Here is a 16,078-nt window from a genome sequence, read left to right as displayed (position 1 = left end):
GAGTTCTGGCGCAGCCTGTATATCTATGACATTTCAGGTTGGAAAGTGGTCACTGTTTTATCGGTTTTGGGGTTAGGAAGTAGCCATTTCCCAACCTAAATTATCAAATTACATATCAACTGGTAAGGAACGATGAAATTGAAAAAATTGAAAAAAAAAAACGATGTTGTGTTTAATTCGGAGAATAAAATGTTGTATTCAACTCGTTTGAATGTAAATCGGACGCTTTATTCCACCTCGTGGATGGTAAATCACTCGTTACACTCGTGGTTTAAATATCTACTCGTTCTATTTACACTCAATCTCGTCGAATAAATAACTATTATTATGCTTTATGATTGTGAATAAAATAAAATAACGTCATTTATATAATTATTGTATAAATTATTTATTTTATTCGATAAGCTTTTCTTAACTTTATTAAATGATGTCTTTCTACCATTTTTGAGTTGCCGTTCAAAGTCGAGCTTCTTGCTTCTTGTGTGTTTTCAGAAAGGTCGTATTATCTCTTTTCACCGGGAAACAAGGGCAATGGAGAAGAAAGAAGCCAGCGGCTGTTAAACCAGGTACCAAAGATACATTTTTGCGAGTGCTTTTGATATAATCATTGCAGAGCTCAAGTTTAGGTTTAATTAAAAAAATATATTTTTTTAGTTTCTTTTGTTTCTGTTTCTGTTGTTCTATACACAAATCAAGTCTGAACACTCCGTATAAGTAGACAGTATCTACAATATGTACATTTTTCTACTGAAAGTATTTTTTAAATGTTAACTAACTTTAGGTACTATTTTTGCTAGTGTTTATGAAACTCTTTGTTAATGAACTCAAATTATCAACTGAGAAAGATTTAGAACTTTTATTTTGCGTCATTTGCTTAAAATTTTGCTTATTACAGCCATTATTTCAGCGCAATGCAATAAGTCACGCTTCGCTGACGAATAGCCAACAAAAGGAATGAACGAACTTCTCTCCAACTCACAATTTAGAATGTAGAGAATAATAAACACAATATTTTCTATAATCTTTAGGTATTATTTTACCTATTGTGTTACATGTCTTGCGTAAATGATACTATAGAAAACAGAATAGATTATTTTTGTTTTGAATCACAAACATATAACTATTCCCCGTTGAGTCATAATTTTCCTCAAATAGTTCAATAACATTTTTATGATTGAGCTATAACATCGATTACAAATAAACGTCATTTATGAACATTTCGATAAAAATATGTCAAATCAAGCAATAATTCAGGAGTGGTAAGTCAAAACACTTCCGATCTAGTGGTCTATGACTGTGTCATGCAGCATCCACCTGTCAAAATATAACAAAAACGCATCATTCTGGTACCCCACGTGAGTCGTCAAAGCCACCTCAACTTTCAGTCACCGTTCCACCATCTCGTTTCCATTTACGACTTAACAACCTCAATACCATCATAAACCTCCCCGCCGCCTCGCGCACCCTTCTCCTCCTCCCCCATTCATCCTCCAAACCTCCAAAACCTCCAACAATCAACCCCACACATGTGGCATATAACAAAATGGAATGCGTCGGAAAGGACGTTTATAACTTCGTCATCAGCCGTCGATGTTCGTTAACCCCCGCGTGACGTCGATACGAATCCTCCCTTCTGATTGGCCAGGGGCGGAGTCGAAGTCAGGCGGGTCGAAGCGGCTGTGGAAACAACCGAAGCTCGACTAGTACACCGTAATTTCTAGTTGCGGGAACATGTTGACGTTTCTTTAGTGTTTTCCACCTGAAAACGACCGAATTTTCGCACGGGAAAAACGGTGTTCGATTCGGAAAAGTCACGAGATTCATCTGTGCAAATTTCGTGGAAATTCGAGCGCGAGAAAACCTCCAAAAACGATGCTCAACACCGGAATATTTTAACATGCAGTACAGTATCTGTGTATGTAGGCGATGCGGCGTTGCCGGATCGACGCTCGGGCGGCGTTGCCACGTACGGGACAGATTTTTAACGCTGAGTGCTCCGGAGCGATCCGCTGGTGACAGTTGAATGCGCAAGACTGAGGTAACTTGATAGATTTATTCCAATTACAATAACACAATTGTTTGCACACAAAAAATCAAGGAAGCCACACATCATGTGACCCCAACAATATTACATTTATTATTAATAATAGTAACAATAATAACCATTAATTTATGAATCAATTAGTTAATGAATTATAATAGTTAGTTGATTGGTTGCCTAATTAATTGGGGTTTGTCAGTCTGTGTGGAAGGGTGGGGGGTTGAAATTTGACATACGGAATAAACAATAGCAGGCCATGGAAACAACTGAAGATTCTTTATTTACAATATATCATGTCACGCGAACTGCTTCGACTCTCTCCATCTCACTCCCTCTCATTGTTTCTGTCTCCCTTTGTCGGTAATATCGTCTCCGTTTTCTTTTTTTAACTCATTTGTAATGGCAGAGTGCGTCCCTCTTAAATTATACGTTTCTCCTTTGCTGCGCGTTTGTTTTATCTCCATCTCTTTCGCACTCGTATTTTGCATCTTCGTCGCGGCACTCTACGATGCAGTTATTTCGGGGTCCGATCCCTTTTTTGAGGGGTGCGTTTTTGAAAAACTCAGATCCGAGTCGGCGTTGTTTATCTAATTGTTTTCAGCTGTTGGCGTCCCAGTAGGCTATTGAAAAATTAATATGTCGACGATTGATCGATAACAGGTCATGTGATCGTCGCAGTTTTTTTTAATTTGTCACACGTGCTGACGCCATTTTGTAATGTGATCACGTGGTGGCGCCAATGTCAATGTTTATCATCGTTATTTACGATTATTGCTATTGTGTAATTCGGGTTATTTTTGGCGTCCAAGCGCTTGAATGTTTTATGAGTTTGTTTGTTGGAATTGTTGACGATTAAATGTGATTTTGTTGACACACCCTGTATATTAATTGCGTCATTTACTTGCAATCATATACAAAAAACTCGTCACAATTTGCAATTGATTAAATTAATTTTATTAGCGTTTTCTTTAATTACTACGAATAAAATTAACGGATTCTCTTAATTAACTTATAATTAAGGATTCTGATTGCGCTGATTAATTAACAAATTGGTTTCATTGTTGTATTTTTTATATGTCGTGGGTTTATTACTACTTATCAGGTCAGGACTGGAGTATTAATTAAAAAAAATTGTTAAGTAGGTAAGTATATTAATAGCCACGCTTTTATAATTTTAGTGTGACCTAGTTGGCCATAAAATGATTGATAATTTGTTTGTTTTTTTTTTAATAAATTCACAGGGTTTAAGTTTTTTAATATAAAATCATGGCTTACTATGATTAAGAGTAGCTCAAAAAAGTGATTTAATTAATCTTGTTTATCACCAAAACGTGTGACTTTTAAATTTATTCCAACAGTTGAAAATGAATCATTTTTTTTATTATTATTAGGTATTATTTCTTACTTATGATGAATAAGCTTTCAAGCCTTATCTTTAATTTTTTTCTTTTATTTTCTTCAAACTGGGAAGGAACAAGAGCCAAAAAGACGATATCTGAACCATTTTAGCAATCTTTGAATTTGAGAATTTTTACCTGAATGTAGAAACCGCCCTATTAGTTAGTTTCGCTTTTCGTTTTTTCAACTTACGCTTAAAATACAATAAAAAATTAAGTAAATGTAAACTATTTGAAGATTTTTAGAATACTTAATGTAGTCTTATTTAACTTTATATAAACATGCAAGATGCAAGTTGGGGTAAATCTTTTTATTCTATATGTATCCCTTTTTTCTTATTTCCATCTTTCTTTTCTTAAAGATTAAAATAAGGATTGTTTATTTATTTTCAGATCAGTAGGTATCTTTCTATAAAATTTGATGCTCGCTAAAACCTTATTAACTTAATCTTTATACTTGCGTTTCAGTTTTAGATGTTTTTAAATTTAGTTGTTTTTCAATTTTAATATTTTTCTATTCTTTAACCTTCCATTATTCTTTTTATTCTATATTTAAAGCTCACAATCTTTCAAACATCTCAATCAATCTATGTTTAATCTTTGCATCTTCTTTATTTCTCAGTCTTTAAAAACATTTCATTTTCAACCACTTTATGATGTCTGTTATTTTAATTCATATGTTTTACTCTAAACTCTTTAATCTTTACTTCATGTTTATACCCTCATGTTATTTAATGGGTACTTTGGACATATTTGTTGCAGTTTTAAACCTTTAAACTTGTAAATTTTTAGTCTTTGGAGCTATTCATTTTTTCTTTGTATTTATTAGTCTTTAAATATTTTCTTTAAAACTCATAAGCTTTTCATTTGATCTGTACATCTTTTTTTTTTTTCTTAGTTCATGAAAATCCTACTCTACGCATTATGTTTCTCTCTTTCAAAAAAAAATGAGATTTCTAGTTACCTATTTGTCTATTTTTGTATCTTGAGAGTAGAAGTCACCTCTTTACATTTTATCTTTTCTGGCTTTAAAATCATTAAACTTATAATTTAGAGCTAAGTTTTATCTTAACAATTTTTGTTTGTCAACATTGTCTAATGGATTACAAATGATCATCAGTAAAAATTAATATTTCTTGAAACCTCGGGAACAATTTTCCAGGGCAATAGTAGGTATATTAATATCACCAGGTAAAAAAGAGAGTTTTTTTTATATAGTCGAGCTGTTTATTTCCCGAGATACATAGCATCGAGGGAAATAATAAATGCGAGGCTATAAATTTTTTTTCTACCGTGTTTTATATAACATTTTTTTCACTACTAACACATTTATTACCCAGAAAAACAACGGTGAAAAAATATAACCCTACTTAATGGACATGTTGCTTCAGACGTAACATGTAATTTACAACCACTATTTTTAGTAATTCACTATTACCTACAGTAATTAACTACTTATCTGAGTTATTAGCTTTAGTTGAAAGTATTTTTTTATCATTAATGAGGTTATGTCACTTTTGTACTTCTGCGACTATTTTAAAGGGATTTTTTAACTTTATAATATAAAATACCGTACGATCAAAAAAAAAAATAATAAATTAGAGAAGGCGGTGATTAAACTCCTTCAGATGGCAACTCTGATTTTTGACTTCAAATGTCAGCGGACAAGTTTGGGTTTTATTTATTTTGAGTGAAAAAATGTTCGCTTTAGAGCAGAAAATTTTTATTGTTGCAAGTTATTACAAAAATGCTGTACAAGATGAAAATGGTAAATGGTCATTTTCACTTCCAGTTTTGTGTGGAAAATTTCCAACAAAAATTGTTGCCAACTGTAGAATCGTCGCCTACTACTACTATTTTTTTTTGATCGCACGGTATTTGTTAAAATAACAAAGAAACTGCAAAGAAAAGGGCAAAAGTGTTAAAAGTGGCCTCACTATCGATAGTATTTTAACAAGAAATAAGCCCATTTGTTGTTTTGACAGTTTCGATATAGACAGAAGAATTAAAGGTTGGGTTATTCTGATGTTTTTTAATGAAGCAATTTAAGTCTTTTTTATTTGATTTGGTATTAATTTCATCTCGAAATACTTCTGTTAGTATTAGTGATGGTAATCTAGTTTTTAATAATAATATTCTAGAAATATTTGTATTAATGTAATACCCTCCAACATCGGCCACCCACCTCTAATGCATTATAGCCCTTGGTCCATAATGAAAATGATTATTGACTACTAGGAGAGAAAAACAACTTCACAACCTCTCGACAAACTAAATTTTACAGCTAAAAAAAACATTGTTATCAGCTAATTTTATTAAAAGAAAATAACAGTGTTGTCATATCTGCAAACGGTAATTTTTTGTTGAATAAATAGTTAAAGAAAAATTTAAGTGCTGACCTCACTGTGTTATTGCGCCACTCTTTGAGCGCCTTGTGTATTAAATAATAAACAAAAAAAAACATTTAAAATTAAGAAAAAATTAGCCCAAAAGTTGCAGTATTTATACAAGATGTACAAAATATCGTATCGTTTTGTAATCATCAATTTTATTTATTTTTATTGTTTTTTTAACATTATTATAATAAAATTGTGATTATTTTGAAGGGAGGGGTGAAATTTCCTCTCCCCACGCACCCTCACCGCCGATCGATGAAATAATCTCTCTCACCCTTGTAATAATTTCGCAAAAGCGCGCGTCCGCGCCACCAAATAACTCAACGCAATCTTCGTCCCTTCTAACAATAAAAATGCGCCCTTGAGGCGACCTTGTTTCGCCTACACGACACGTGGTTTCGAAGGGATGCGTACCAGGTTCGCAGAAGTTGCGAAGAGGTGGGTGTGGCCCTTCGTCTACCCTAAAATCTCTCCCTAATCGGCATTCGTGGCATCGAGTGTGAGGGATCTCCGGTGCAATTAACAAGGGGTGACTATCCACCAATAGGGACGAGCGGGTGGGGTGGCGGGGATTATTGATGAGCTATAGCGGGTGGAATACAACGAAAGGGTGGAAAGGGTTAATTTATTATTATTTAACAATAAACAAGATTTTTTTTTGGTTTTCAACCAGCGCGCTATTTCCATATTTAAATAGACAAATTATCACTTTAAAAGCAAAGTATTTGTGTTAATTATTAGCTTCACTCATAGCCTACATGTTAAATTATTGATTTTCCGTATTACCGTGTTTTAGTGAAAATGTTGTTTTATCTGGTGATAGTTTTAGAGAATTTATTACGTGCGGGTTTTGTACTACAACGTTTCCAACTTTGTTGCAGTTTGTATTGAGCTACGTCATGCACTTATCAATAAAACTATTGAATTTTGTTTTTTAACTATGCTTTTAAATTTTCCTTATCAAGTGACATTAGACAAGGAAATTTCGTTATTGTAATGCTTGTCTGATAATACAGGGTGTTTTCCAAAAAACTAATAAAAAAACAAAAATCTTTAATGAAGTGCTCATACTGGTAAGAGAAAAAATAAAGTAATTGGCGGAAAATAAGCCCTTTCAGTGGCTCACAAAACCTGAAAATTTTTATAAAAATAACTCAAGTAGTGTTATAGGTTTCTAATTTTCATCAGGAAACTTTATCACCCTGTATATCCATAAGGAAGTTTATTTGATTGATAAAGTAGTGTTATGTGGTTACAATTTGTCGCAATATTAAGAAAACACTCTGTACTTATAATAAAATCAAGGGAGTCGTCGAATTTAATAAAATTATGGGTGTAGTCGAATTTTCGAATTTTGTTTTTATAGGTTGGCAAACATGACCGCATTATGTCGATGTGATTGTTTTCTATGAATGTTTCAGTTTTATCGGCAACAAATGTGTTAAATTAATTTTTGTTGTTATACAGCTCTACCACATCGATGAACATTTTATTCAATTTTCAAATATTGCTTTATTAGTAAATTAGGTTAGTTTTATTGGAAATGTGGAAATGACCGCTTAATCGACATGATTTATTCTTGTTTTTGATGATTTTCTATTTTGGTTATTTACTCTTAACATTGACGAATGTTGACTATATTATGTTTTTCAATGTCGCAAACGTAATTTCAAAATCACAGGCTACTTTGACCTGGCATTTTTTAATTAAATAGGTCATTAAACAAATGGTCCTAGTTTATTTCACTGATGTACCCATAATCAATTTTGATTTTGTAAAATAACAGTTTTATTGATTACCTAGAGTTTTTTCATTTGATTAAGTTTTTTCATTATTCATTATTTTTTCTCTTGACTTTTGACAAGTAGGTACAGTTTATTGCGGACACGGAACTTTTGACATCAAATTTTTGTCAATTCAAAAAATGTCAAATGTCATTATAATTGACGTTTGAAAGTAAAATTTGAGAGTTTTAATTGAAATTTATTTTTGGCAACAATTTTCCGATACAATAATAATGACTAAATATTGTTTTTTTTTAGTTTTGTTTTTTATACTCCACGTTTTTTATACAGGGCGTGTCAGAACATGCGTCTTTGAGAAAAATTTCAAGTAAGATAAAATATCAGGAACATAGAAAAAAATTGACATTTTTTGACATTTGACATTTTTTTTATGTTTATTTAATGTTACAGATGGTCTTGTAAATGTTTTAAAAAAACTTGAAAAATTATTTTTCCAACAAAAATACCTAAATAGTCAAAGTGCAAAATTGAAACTTTCATAACTTCGAAATGTTTATAGATATAATTTTTTTAATGTTTTTTCCATGTTCCTGGTATCTCATCTTACATGGCATTTTTCTCTGGGGCGCTAGTTCTGGCGCATCCTGTAAAGTTCAAAAATTATTTTAATTTATTATCATTTTTTTTCTCTAGTTGTCAGGATAAATATTACAAAAAACGAAAGTGAGATTAGTTGCACATAAAGCCTGTTTTACATTTTCATGTCACTCGAATGACAAATTGTCCAAAATTCCGTGTCCTTAACTGTGCTTTATCATTATTTTTTTTGAAAACTCTATTTCTTACGATATTTACGCTATTTACAAAAACATAAAAATTATATAGTACTACTATTTCAATAAACAAACATTGACAAAGTAACTATTGCTTCATTTGTACGGTGATTTTCTTTTATTTGCTTTACCGACATGATTTAATCTTTGGTTTGATGATTTCCCATTTTGTTTTTTACTCTTTTTTTTACTTCTTGAAAAAGTTTAAAAAATCAAAAGAATATCTAATTTACCACAGTAATAAATTACATAGTACCTAACGAGAAGTTAAGATTTATGATTTTAAAATTAAGTTGGCAACATTGAAGATTTTTATGTTTTTCAATGTCACTAACGTAATTTCAAAGTCACCGGCTACTTTGATCTGACATTTAATTCAACAAATGGTACCGTGCAATCAAAAAAAAATTAGAGTAGGTGGTGATTAAAGTCCTTCAGATGGCAATTCTGATTTTTGACGTCAAATGTCAGCGGAAACTTTGACAAGTGTGTGTTTCATTTTGAGTGAAATAATGAAATAATGTGTGGAAAATTTTCAGCCCAGATTCCCAGCCAACGTGTTGCCAACTGTAGAATATTAATCGTCGCCTACTTTGATTTATTTATTTTTTTTGATCGCACGGTAGTTCACTGATTGTAAGATGTACTTAATTATGATTTTGAAAAATAACAGTTTTATTATTATAATAATTTCATTTGATTAAATTTTTGTAGTCTTCTCACTATACTTTTCCTTTTCACTCTTAACAAATATTTTATCAGAGAGGTAGGTAACTTATTTTTTTCAAACCTATATTTTTTACCACGTTTATACTATTTATGGACGTTCTACCATTTTGATAAACTAACATTGAATACATAATTCTTGGTGTACCTACTTATATTAGATAGGTACTAGACAAAATATGTATTTGTATGTTTTTGCAAACGCTACAACTTTATCAAAATTGTTGTTTTCTAATTATTAATTCTAGTCATTCCATGTCGACAAGAAACAAAAAACCAATTTTATAATCGTATTACTACAAACAAACACCACGACTTTATTAAAATTTATCATGTAATTTTATTAAGTCATTAATTTTATTATTATTTAAAAACTCCAGCAAATTATCAAATGTTGGAATACACTATATTGAGGTTATGTTATATGTATAACTAAATGCTTTTGCAATACCAACTGAACAGAAATAAAACTGTGCCTACTTTACCTTGTCATAAATCACAGTTGAACGGTATCTCCGTTGACCATGGCCTTGTAAATTTAGTGTTTGGGGCGCAAAAATGGCGCGAAAAATTAAACAAACATCTCGCCGTTGACCGCCAGGTGTGTAATTACGTTGGGGTCAGTCAGAAGTGGGCGTAGAGCTGGGGAGGGGCCCTGTTCGAGCCCAGGCGAGGCATGACAGCGTCACTCTTCATATGACCACACGCGGACTCTAGTTTTTTTCTTCTTCTTCTTCCAGAGACGAAATGAACAAAATGAGGAAAATACTGGTCAAGGATATGAACGATGTGCTCGTCTGTACTCTATGTAACGGGTATTTGATCGACGCGACGACGCTTACCGAATGTCACCATGTTTGTAAGTCGGAAAGTGGCCACTTACCGAACTCGAGAGTTGTAAATGTTGTTTTTTAGTCTGTCGCGGGTGCATTTTACGCCATTTTGAGAACTGCAAAACGGCCTGTCCGTCGTGTAATCTCGTCTACAAGAAGAAAAACCAAGTTTTTTTCAAGGCCGATCCCCAAATTCAATCCATTGTGTATAAAGTGGTACCAGGGTTGTACTCGAAGGAAATGCAACGAAGGGAGGATTTTTATAGGAGTACTGGAGTCAGGGCGAGTAGTTCCTGCAGCGATGACAGTGTCCTTGAACGTGAACGCGACCTGATAATAAATGATGAGGATTCAATGGTAGTTTTCCCGACAATTTTTTAATTTTTTTCTATAACTTGAGTTTCAGGTGTCGAGCTATACCGGCAGTAAAACTCAATTTTTCGGCCCCGAAGACTCCATTTCTTTGTCGTTAGAGTACTACCAGATCCATTTGGACAAGACTCCTGTTGATGGGACCAAACCCAAGTCGGACAAAAGTGTCAGTGTTTTAAATAATAATAATAGTGATACTGTCAGTGATAAACACAAATTGAACGGTACTAAAAATGGTGAAAAAGAGTGCAAAAACGGTGATAAGAGATATCTGCAATGTCCGGCGGCTGTTTCGATGAAACACTTGCAAAAGTTTATTCGGATGAAGTTTGCCCTGAGTCAGAATCATAAGGTATGGAAATTTTATTACACCCCCTGTAGAAACACTCGATTGTTTACAATGGAAAATTGTTTTTACAGGTTGATATTATCTACGAGGGGGAGGTTTTACACTCGAATTTCACCCTCATGGATGTCGCTTACACCTTTAAGTGGAAACGGGTAAGTTCTGTTTTAGTGTTCTCCTCAGTCAAAGTGGTCGTAGTAGGCGCGAAAATTCAATGTTTTCGCAAATTAGTAATTTTTATGCCCTGAAGAAGCTTAAATAAATGCGCTAAACGTCACAAAAACATTGTTTGTGTTTTTTTCAATTTTTTAGTTATTAAATTATTATGAAAAATAAAAAAATTAAATTATTGAGGGTTTTTCAAGTTATCTATCTATTGTACATGGTGTTTCAGATTCAGAACACTTTTTCAGAAATTATAAATAGATAAACCTAAACTGAAAAATTAGTATGCAAATGAAAACATTAAAAAAGAATTATTTACCACAAATACCTAAAAAAATAGTTTTTTCACCTTCAAGAAGATTACTAAATAAGAAGAAAATTGGAATAGTTGGAATTGGAATCCTGATTTTGTAATTTTTTTCGATGGGTAATAAATATAAAAACGAGTTATTTTTCGTCTTTTATGGTTTATTAAAAATTTTAAGTAAGTAAAGAAATCAAATTATTTTCGAGTTATGCTACAATGAGTATAAAATTTTTACTCTGAAGAAGTTTAATTAAAAGTACGAAACAGCCTTGTTTTTTATTGTTTTTTTATCTTCAGTTTTTTACAAATCAATTATATTTTATAAATTTGCATAACATAATTTGTTATATAGGGTGTTTTAAAACTTGCGTCTCAGAGAAAAATGCCAATAAGTAAGATGTCAGGAACACGTAAAAAATTATTTAAAAAATTCTATTTGTCATTTTTTTTTACATTTGACATGTTTTATGTTTTTTTTTTCATAACTATGCAGTAAAAGTACGAGTATAAAAATTTTGCCAATTAAAGCCATAAATAAAGTTACAAATAGTTACTATTCATCAGGATACATTTTTGTTTCCTGCTTTATTAGTCTGCAGCAAAATTATTAACAGAAATAAATAGGGTCAAAGTGCAAAATTTTAATTTCTATAATTTTGAAATTCTTGTTATAGATAAATTTTTTTGATGTTTCTGATATCTTATCTTATACTTTGCAATTTTTTGTAGGGTGTTGGTTCTGAAACATCCTGTATACTTGTCTCATAATAGACAAAAATGTTTCAATGTTCTCAAAAGCTCAAAGTGTAAAATTTGAATTCCCATAATTTTGAAATTTTTATTATACAAAGAATTTTTTAAATAGGTATGTTTTTTTATTTTTCTAATAGCTATCTTATCTTACTTTACAATTTTTTGTAGGGTGTTCGTCATAAACACCCTGTATACTTGTCTCATAGTAGACAAAAATGTTTCACTGTTTTCAAATGGTCAAAGTGCAAAATTTGAATTCTCATAATTTTGAAATTTTTATTATAGATAGAATTTTCTAAAAAAATTTTTATGTTTCTGAAATCTTATCCTACTTTGCAATTTTTTGTAGGGTGTTGGTTGTAAAGCACCCTGTATACTTGTTTCATAATAGACGAAAATGTTTCAATGTTTTCAAACATTCAAACATTTCAGAGTGCAAAATTTAAATTCCCATAATTTTGAAATTTTTATTATAGAATTTTTTAAATATTTTTTTCATGTTTCTGATATCTTATCTTACTTTACAATTTTTTGTAGGGTGTTGCTTCTAAAACACCCTGTATACTTGTCTCATAATAGACAAAATTGTTTCAACATTTTCAATTCCCATAATTTTGAAATTTTTATTATTGATAGAATTTTTTAAATGTGTTTTTCATGTTTCCAATATCTTATCTTACTTTGCAATTTTTTGTAGGGTGTTGGTTCTAAAGCACCCTGTATATTTGTCTCATAGTAGACAAAAATGTTTCAATGTTTTCAAATGGTCAAAGTGCAAAATTTGAATTCTCATAATTTTGAAATTTTTATTATAGATAGAATTTTTAAATATTTTTTTCATGTTTCTGTTATCTTATCTTACTTTGCAATTTTTTGTAGGGTGCTGGTTAGACAAAATGTTTCTACTTTTTTTTTAATATTTGAATTATAGAAGCTTTAGCTATCAAGTTGACATCTATTAAATGAGACAAAAATTATTTTTTACTCTAAAGAGGATAAGTAAAATAACGAAACGTTGCAAGAGCATTGTTTATGTTATTTTTGGTTTTATTTCTAATTATTCGTGACAAAAATTAGTAAAAAATGCTAATTTAGTAATTTATTTGTATTATACAGGGTGATTCACATGTCGAGTATTCGCCGTTTATTTTTGAATCAGTCGAATTACAATTTTATAAGTTGGCGCACCATTTTGACTTAATAAACATCACTTTTTCGCAGATTATGAAATTTATATCACATCCTATTTTCACCATATTGTTATATAGAAAAAAAAGAAATATTTTTTAGCTTTAAAGGAGCTGAAATAATTATTAGTTCCAACAAAACCGTCTTGTGTGGAAACAAAGATGCCAAACAACGATAACACGAAAAAGCATTGTTAGGCAATGACATGCAAAGAATAGCTGAACTCAAGACCGTATAAGTGGAACAGTAAACAACTCGCCCAAGCTTTTTTCTACTTAAAACACCAATTCGCTATATAATCAATACCAACCACTGAAAAAAAAATCCATTACGTCACAAATCGCCACTTAATTATCCTCTTTAGACCCAACTTGTTGAATATTAATCAAGTCGGCGCCGCCACGTCTCTCCGATTCATGTCCCATCGCGGCCTACTACGATCCACAAGTCTGTCATTATTACCGCCAGGTTGTTGAACCGCAATGTCACCGTTCCGTAATTTCGCGTGAAAACAACAACAACACAGAAAAAATTCATTTGTTTCAGTTAAAACCGTTGCGTTTCTTCTATCGTATCTTCACTCCGTTGAAAATTCAACCAATTAAAATCGTCAATTCGGGCAAACAACTCCAAATTGTCAAAAATGGCGAACCGGTGATCCCCAAACCCGAACCGGAAGAAAGTGAAGAAAAGGAACGACTTTTGGCCAATCTTCAATTGCAGAGCAAGACCAAAGTACAAAACGAGAATAACGTACCTGAAAAAGTGGCACAAGACTGCGTTTTTGATTATGAAGAACAAGACAAGGAAGAAATTAAGAGGTTTGCTGAGATTAGGGACCGGGAGTGGGCGCTCCAGAAGAAACTTGATGAAAGTCGGGAGAAAGAAAGGGATGAAGATTACCACCATTTCAGTAAGAAACGGAAGAAGAGCAAACATTCGAAGAATGACTGTGTTTACAAGAAGAGGAAGCTACATGCTGAGATTACAAATGAAGAAGAGTTGAAGTTGAAGGTTAAGTTGACTCCACACAACGGTCACAAGCACAAACACCACAAAAGTGAGATGAGTAGTAAAGAGAAATTGCTTCAGATGAGGCAAGTCAGGCATAAACATGTCTCGAGTGAAGATAAGAACATCCAGACTGTGTCAAGTGGTACCGTTTCCAAGGAAACAAGCACTGAAGCTGCTGTTGAGAAGAAGCAAGAAACTGAAAAAGGCCCAAAACCGGAAGAAATCAACGGAGAGAAAAAAGAAGAAACGAAGAAACCAATACCAGATCTAGCCCCTAAGACCCTCCGTAGTGATTTTCCCGTTAAAACCACACTAAATAAAGAGTGGGGACACAGAGTACCAACTGTACAAATCGAAAGAAACGAACAAACCGAACAGCAAGCCAAAAAGACTTTCCTCAAATCGTACCAAGCCTACGCCGAAAAGTACCAAAAAACGATCGAAAAAACACAAAGTGCCAATCGACCCTCAACTTTGGAACGAAAAATCGCCAATTTACAACAAAGATGTACCATTGAGGCCAAACCCTCTGAAAAAACCCCTCAATACCCTCCAGGTTTCACCGTGAGCAAAATCGAGAGTGGAGTAAAGGAGGAAAAACGGGAGGAGAAACGCCCAAGTCTCGAAATCACTCTAATTAATCCTCCCGAAGTCAAACCTCCAACCCCCAAACGACCACCTCCAGCCACCATCCCTCTCGATAGGATTAAAAAATCCCTTATTTTTAAATCTGGGATTAGCATAATTCCGAAGGACAACATCGGGGCTTTGGACCTTTCGTCGAAACCTCCAAGTAAGGAGGGGGACCCCCCTAATGGATTTACACCTCCCAAAGACAACAAAAACGTCATGTCTAACCTCCAAATGTTATCAAAAGTGGCGACTGAACACCCCAGTCTCAACAAACCTAAACCTAGGCCTCAACTTCCCAACCTCCAAACCCTCAAAATCCCATCACCGAACCAGAGGATTCCTCCAAACCTCAAATTGATAAATAAGGGCCAGTTCCGGATGATGAATCCTCAAATCCGGAATTTGAGGCCGAATCAGAATCAGTCGATCCGGAATATTCCGAATCCGAGTCTTTTGGTACGTCAGCAGCAAAATCGACTCAATTCGATGAATCCTTCGCCGATCCGGGAGAATAACAACGGGGAGAAGGAAAAGAAAGTGGAGCCGGAAACGAAACCGGAAGTTCCGGTTTAAGGACCGGACGTACTGATGGTCCCAGTGAGTTATGTTCCTAATTTAAGACTTTTGTTATGGTTTTGTTGTGTTGTGATTGTTTCATGTTGCACTTTTTTAAATTCGTCACTTTGTTTCGATGTTATCGATGTATGAGGTCGCTCAGACTGTACTTATTCATTATTATATAAATATGTATATCATGGTAGATATGTTTAAGTAGGTTTTAGGATATGTGTAATGTATAGAACACGCTGTATATATACTGAAATATTTGATTAAATGAATGTATGAGAAGTTTGATTTTTTTTACCTAAAAATTGTGGATAGAAAGAAATGTTACTTAGTATATTTTTAAAATTTCTTATTAAATTTGGAGAAAATTTGGAAAAAAAAACAATTGCAACTTGATGTTTTGATTTTAAATAAAAAAAATTAAGGTGTTTCAAAGTTAAATTTTACGTAAAAACTTAAAAAAACTAAAAAAACAAAATAAAAGCTGATTGTACTTACATAACATAAAATCTGGAAAATCTGGATGGCCTTAAAAAGGTAAGTGAATATTTTTTACTTTTCCTGCTTTAATAATTTAGTTTCACTACGAAATATTTTTACTTTTTTGTTATTTGCTTCAGTTTTCATAAAAAAAATTAAAAAACATGAAAAAAATAAGTTTTTTTTTAAATTATTTTGGCCAAATGTGTAACCGAATTTTTGTTTTACGAATCCTAACTAACTAACGGTAGCTTTGAAATTTCTTGTCTTCTTACACTACAT

General features: G+C 32.5%; 1 protein-coding gene across 1 annotated transcript; it reads left to right on the top strand.

The window, feature by feature from the left end:
* The first annotated feature begins 1,729 nt into the window (after positions 1 to 1,729).
* On the top strand, positions 1,730 to 15,588 carry LOC123008560 (polycomb group protein Psc-like). The gene is made up of 6 exons (XM_044404418.1): positions 1,730 to 2,038; positions 9,879 to 9,997; positions 10,054 to 10,328; positions 10,378 to 10,695; positions 10,764 to 10,844; positions 13,649 to 15,588. Exons 2-6 carry the CDS (start codon positions 9,886 to 9,888, stop codon positions 15,320 to 15,322), a joined length of 2,460 nt encoding a protein of 819 aa, XP_044260353.1. The 5' UTR covers positions 1,730 to 2,038; positions 9,879 to 9,885; the 3' UTR covers positions 15,323 to 15,588.
* The last annotated feature ends 490 nt before the right edge of the window (positions 15,589 to 16,078 follow it).

Source organism: Tribolium madens, unplaced genomic scaffold (assembly GCF_015345945.1).
Source record: "Tribolium madens isolate multiple individuals breed KSU strain unplaced genomic scaffold, Tmad_KSU_1.1 Scaffold_71;HRSCAF=194;Tcas5.2_LG6, whole genome shotgun sequence".
NCBI classification, from domain to species: Eukaryota; Metazoa; Arthropoda; class Insecta; order Coleoptera; family Tenebrionidae; genus Tribolium; species Tribolium madens.
The sequence above is the reverse complement of the archived record's forward strand: the minus strand, read 5'-3'. Positions and strand labels throughout refer to the sequence as shown.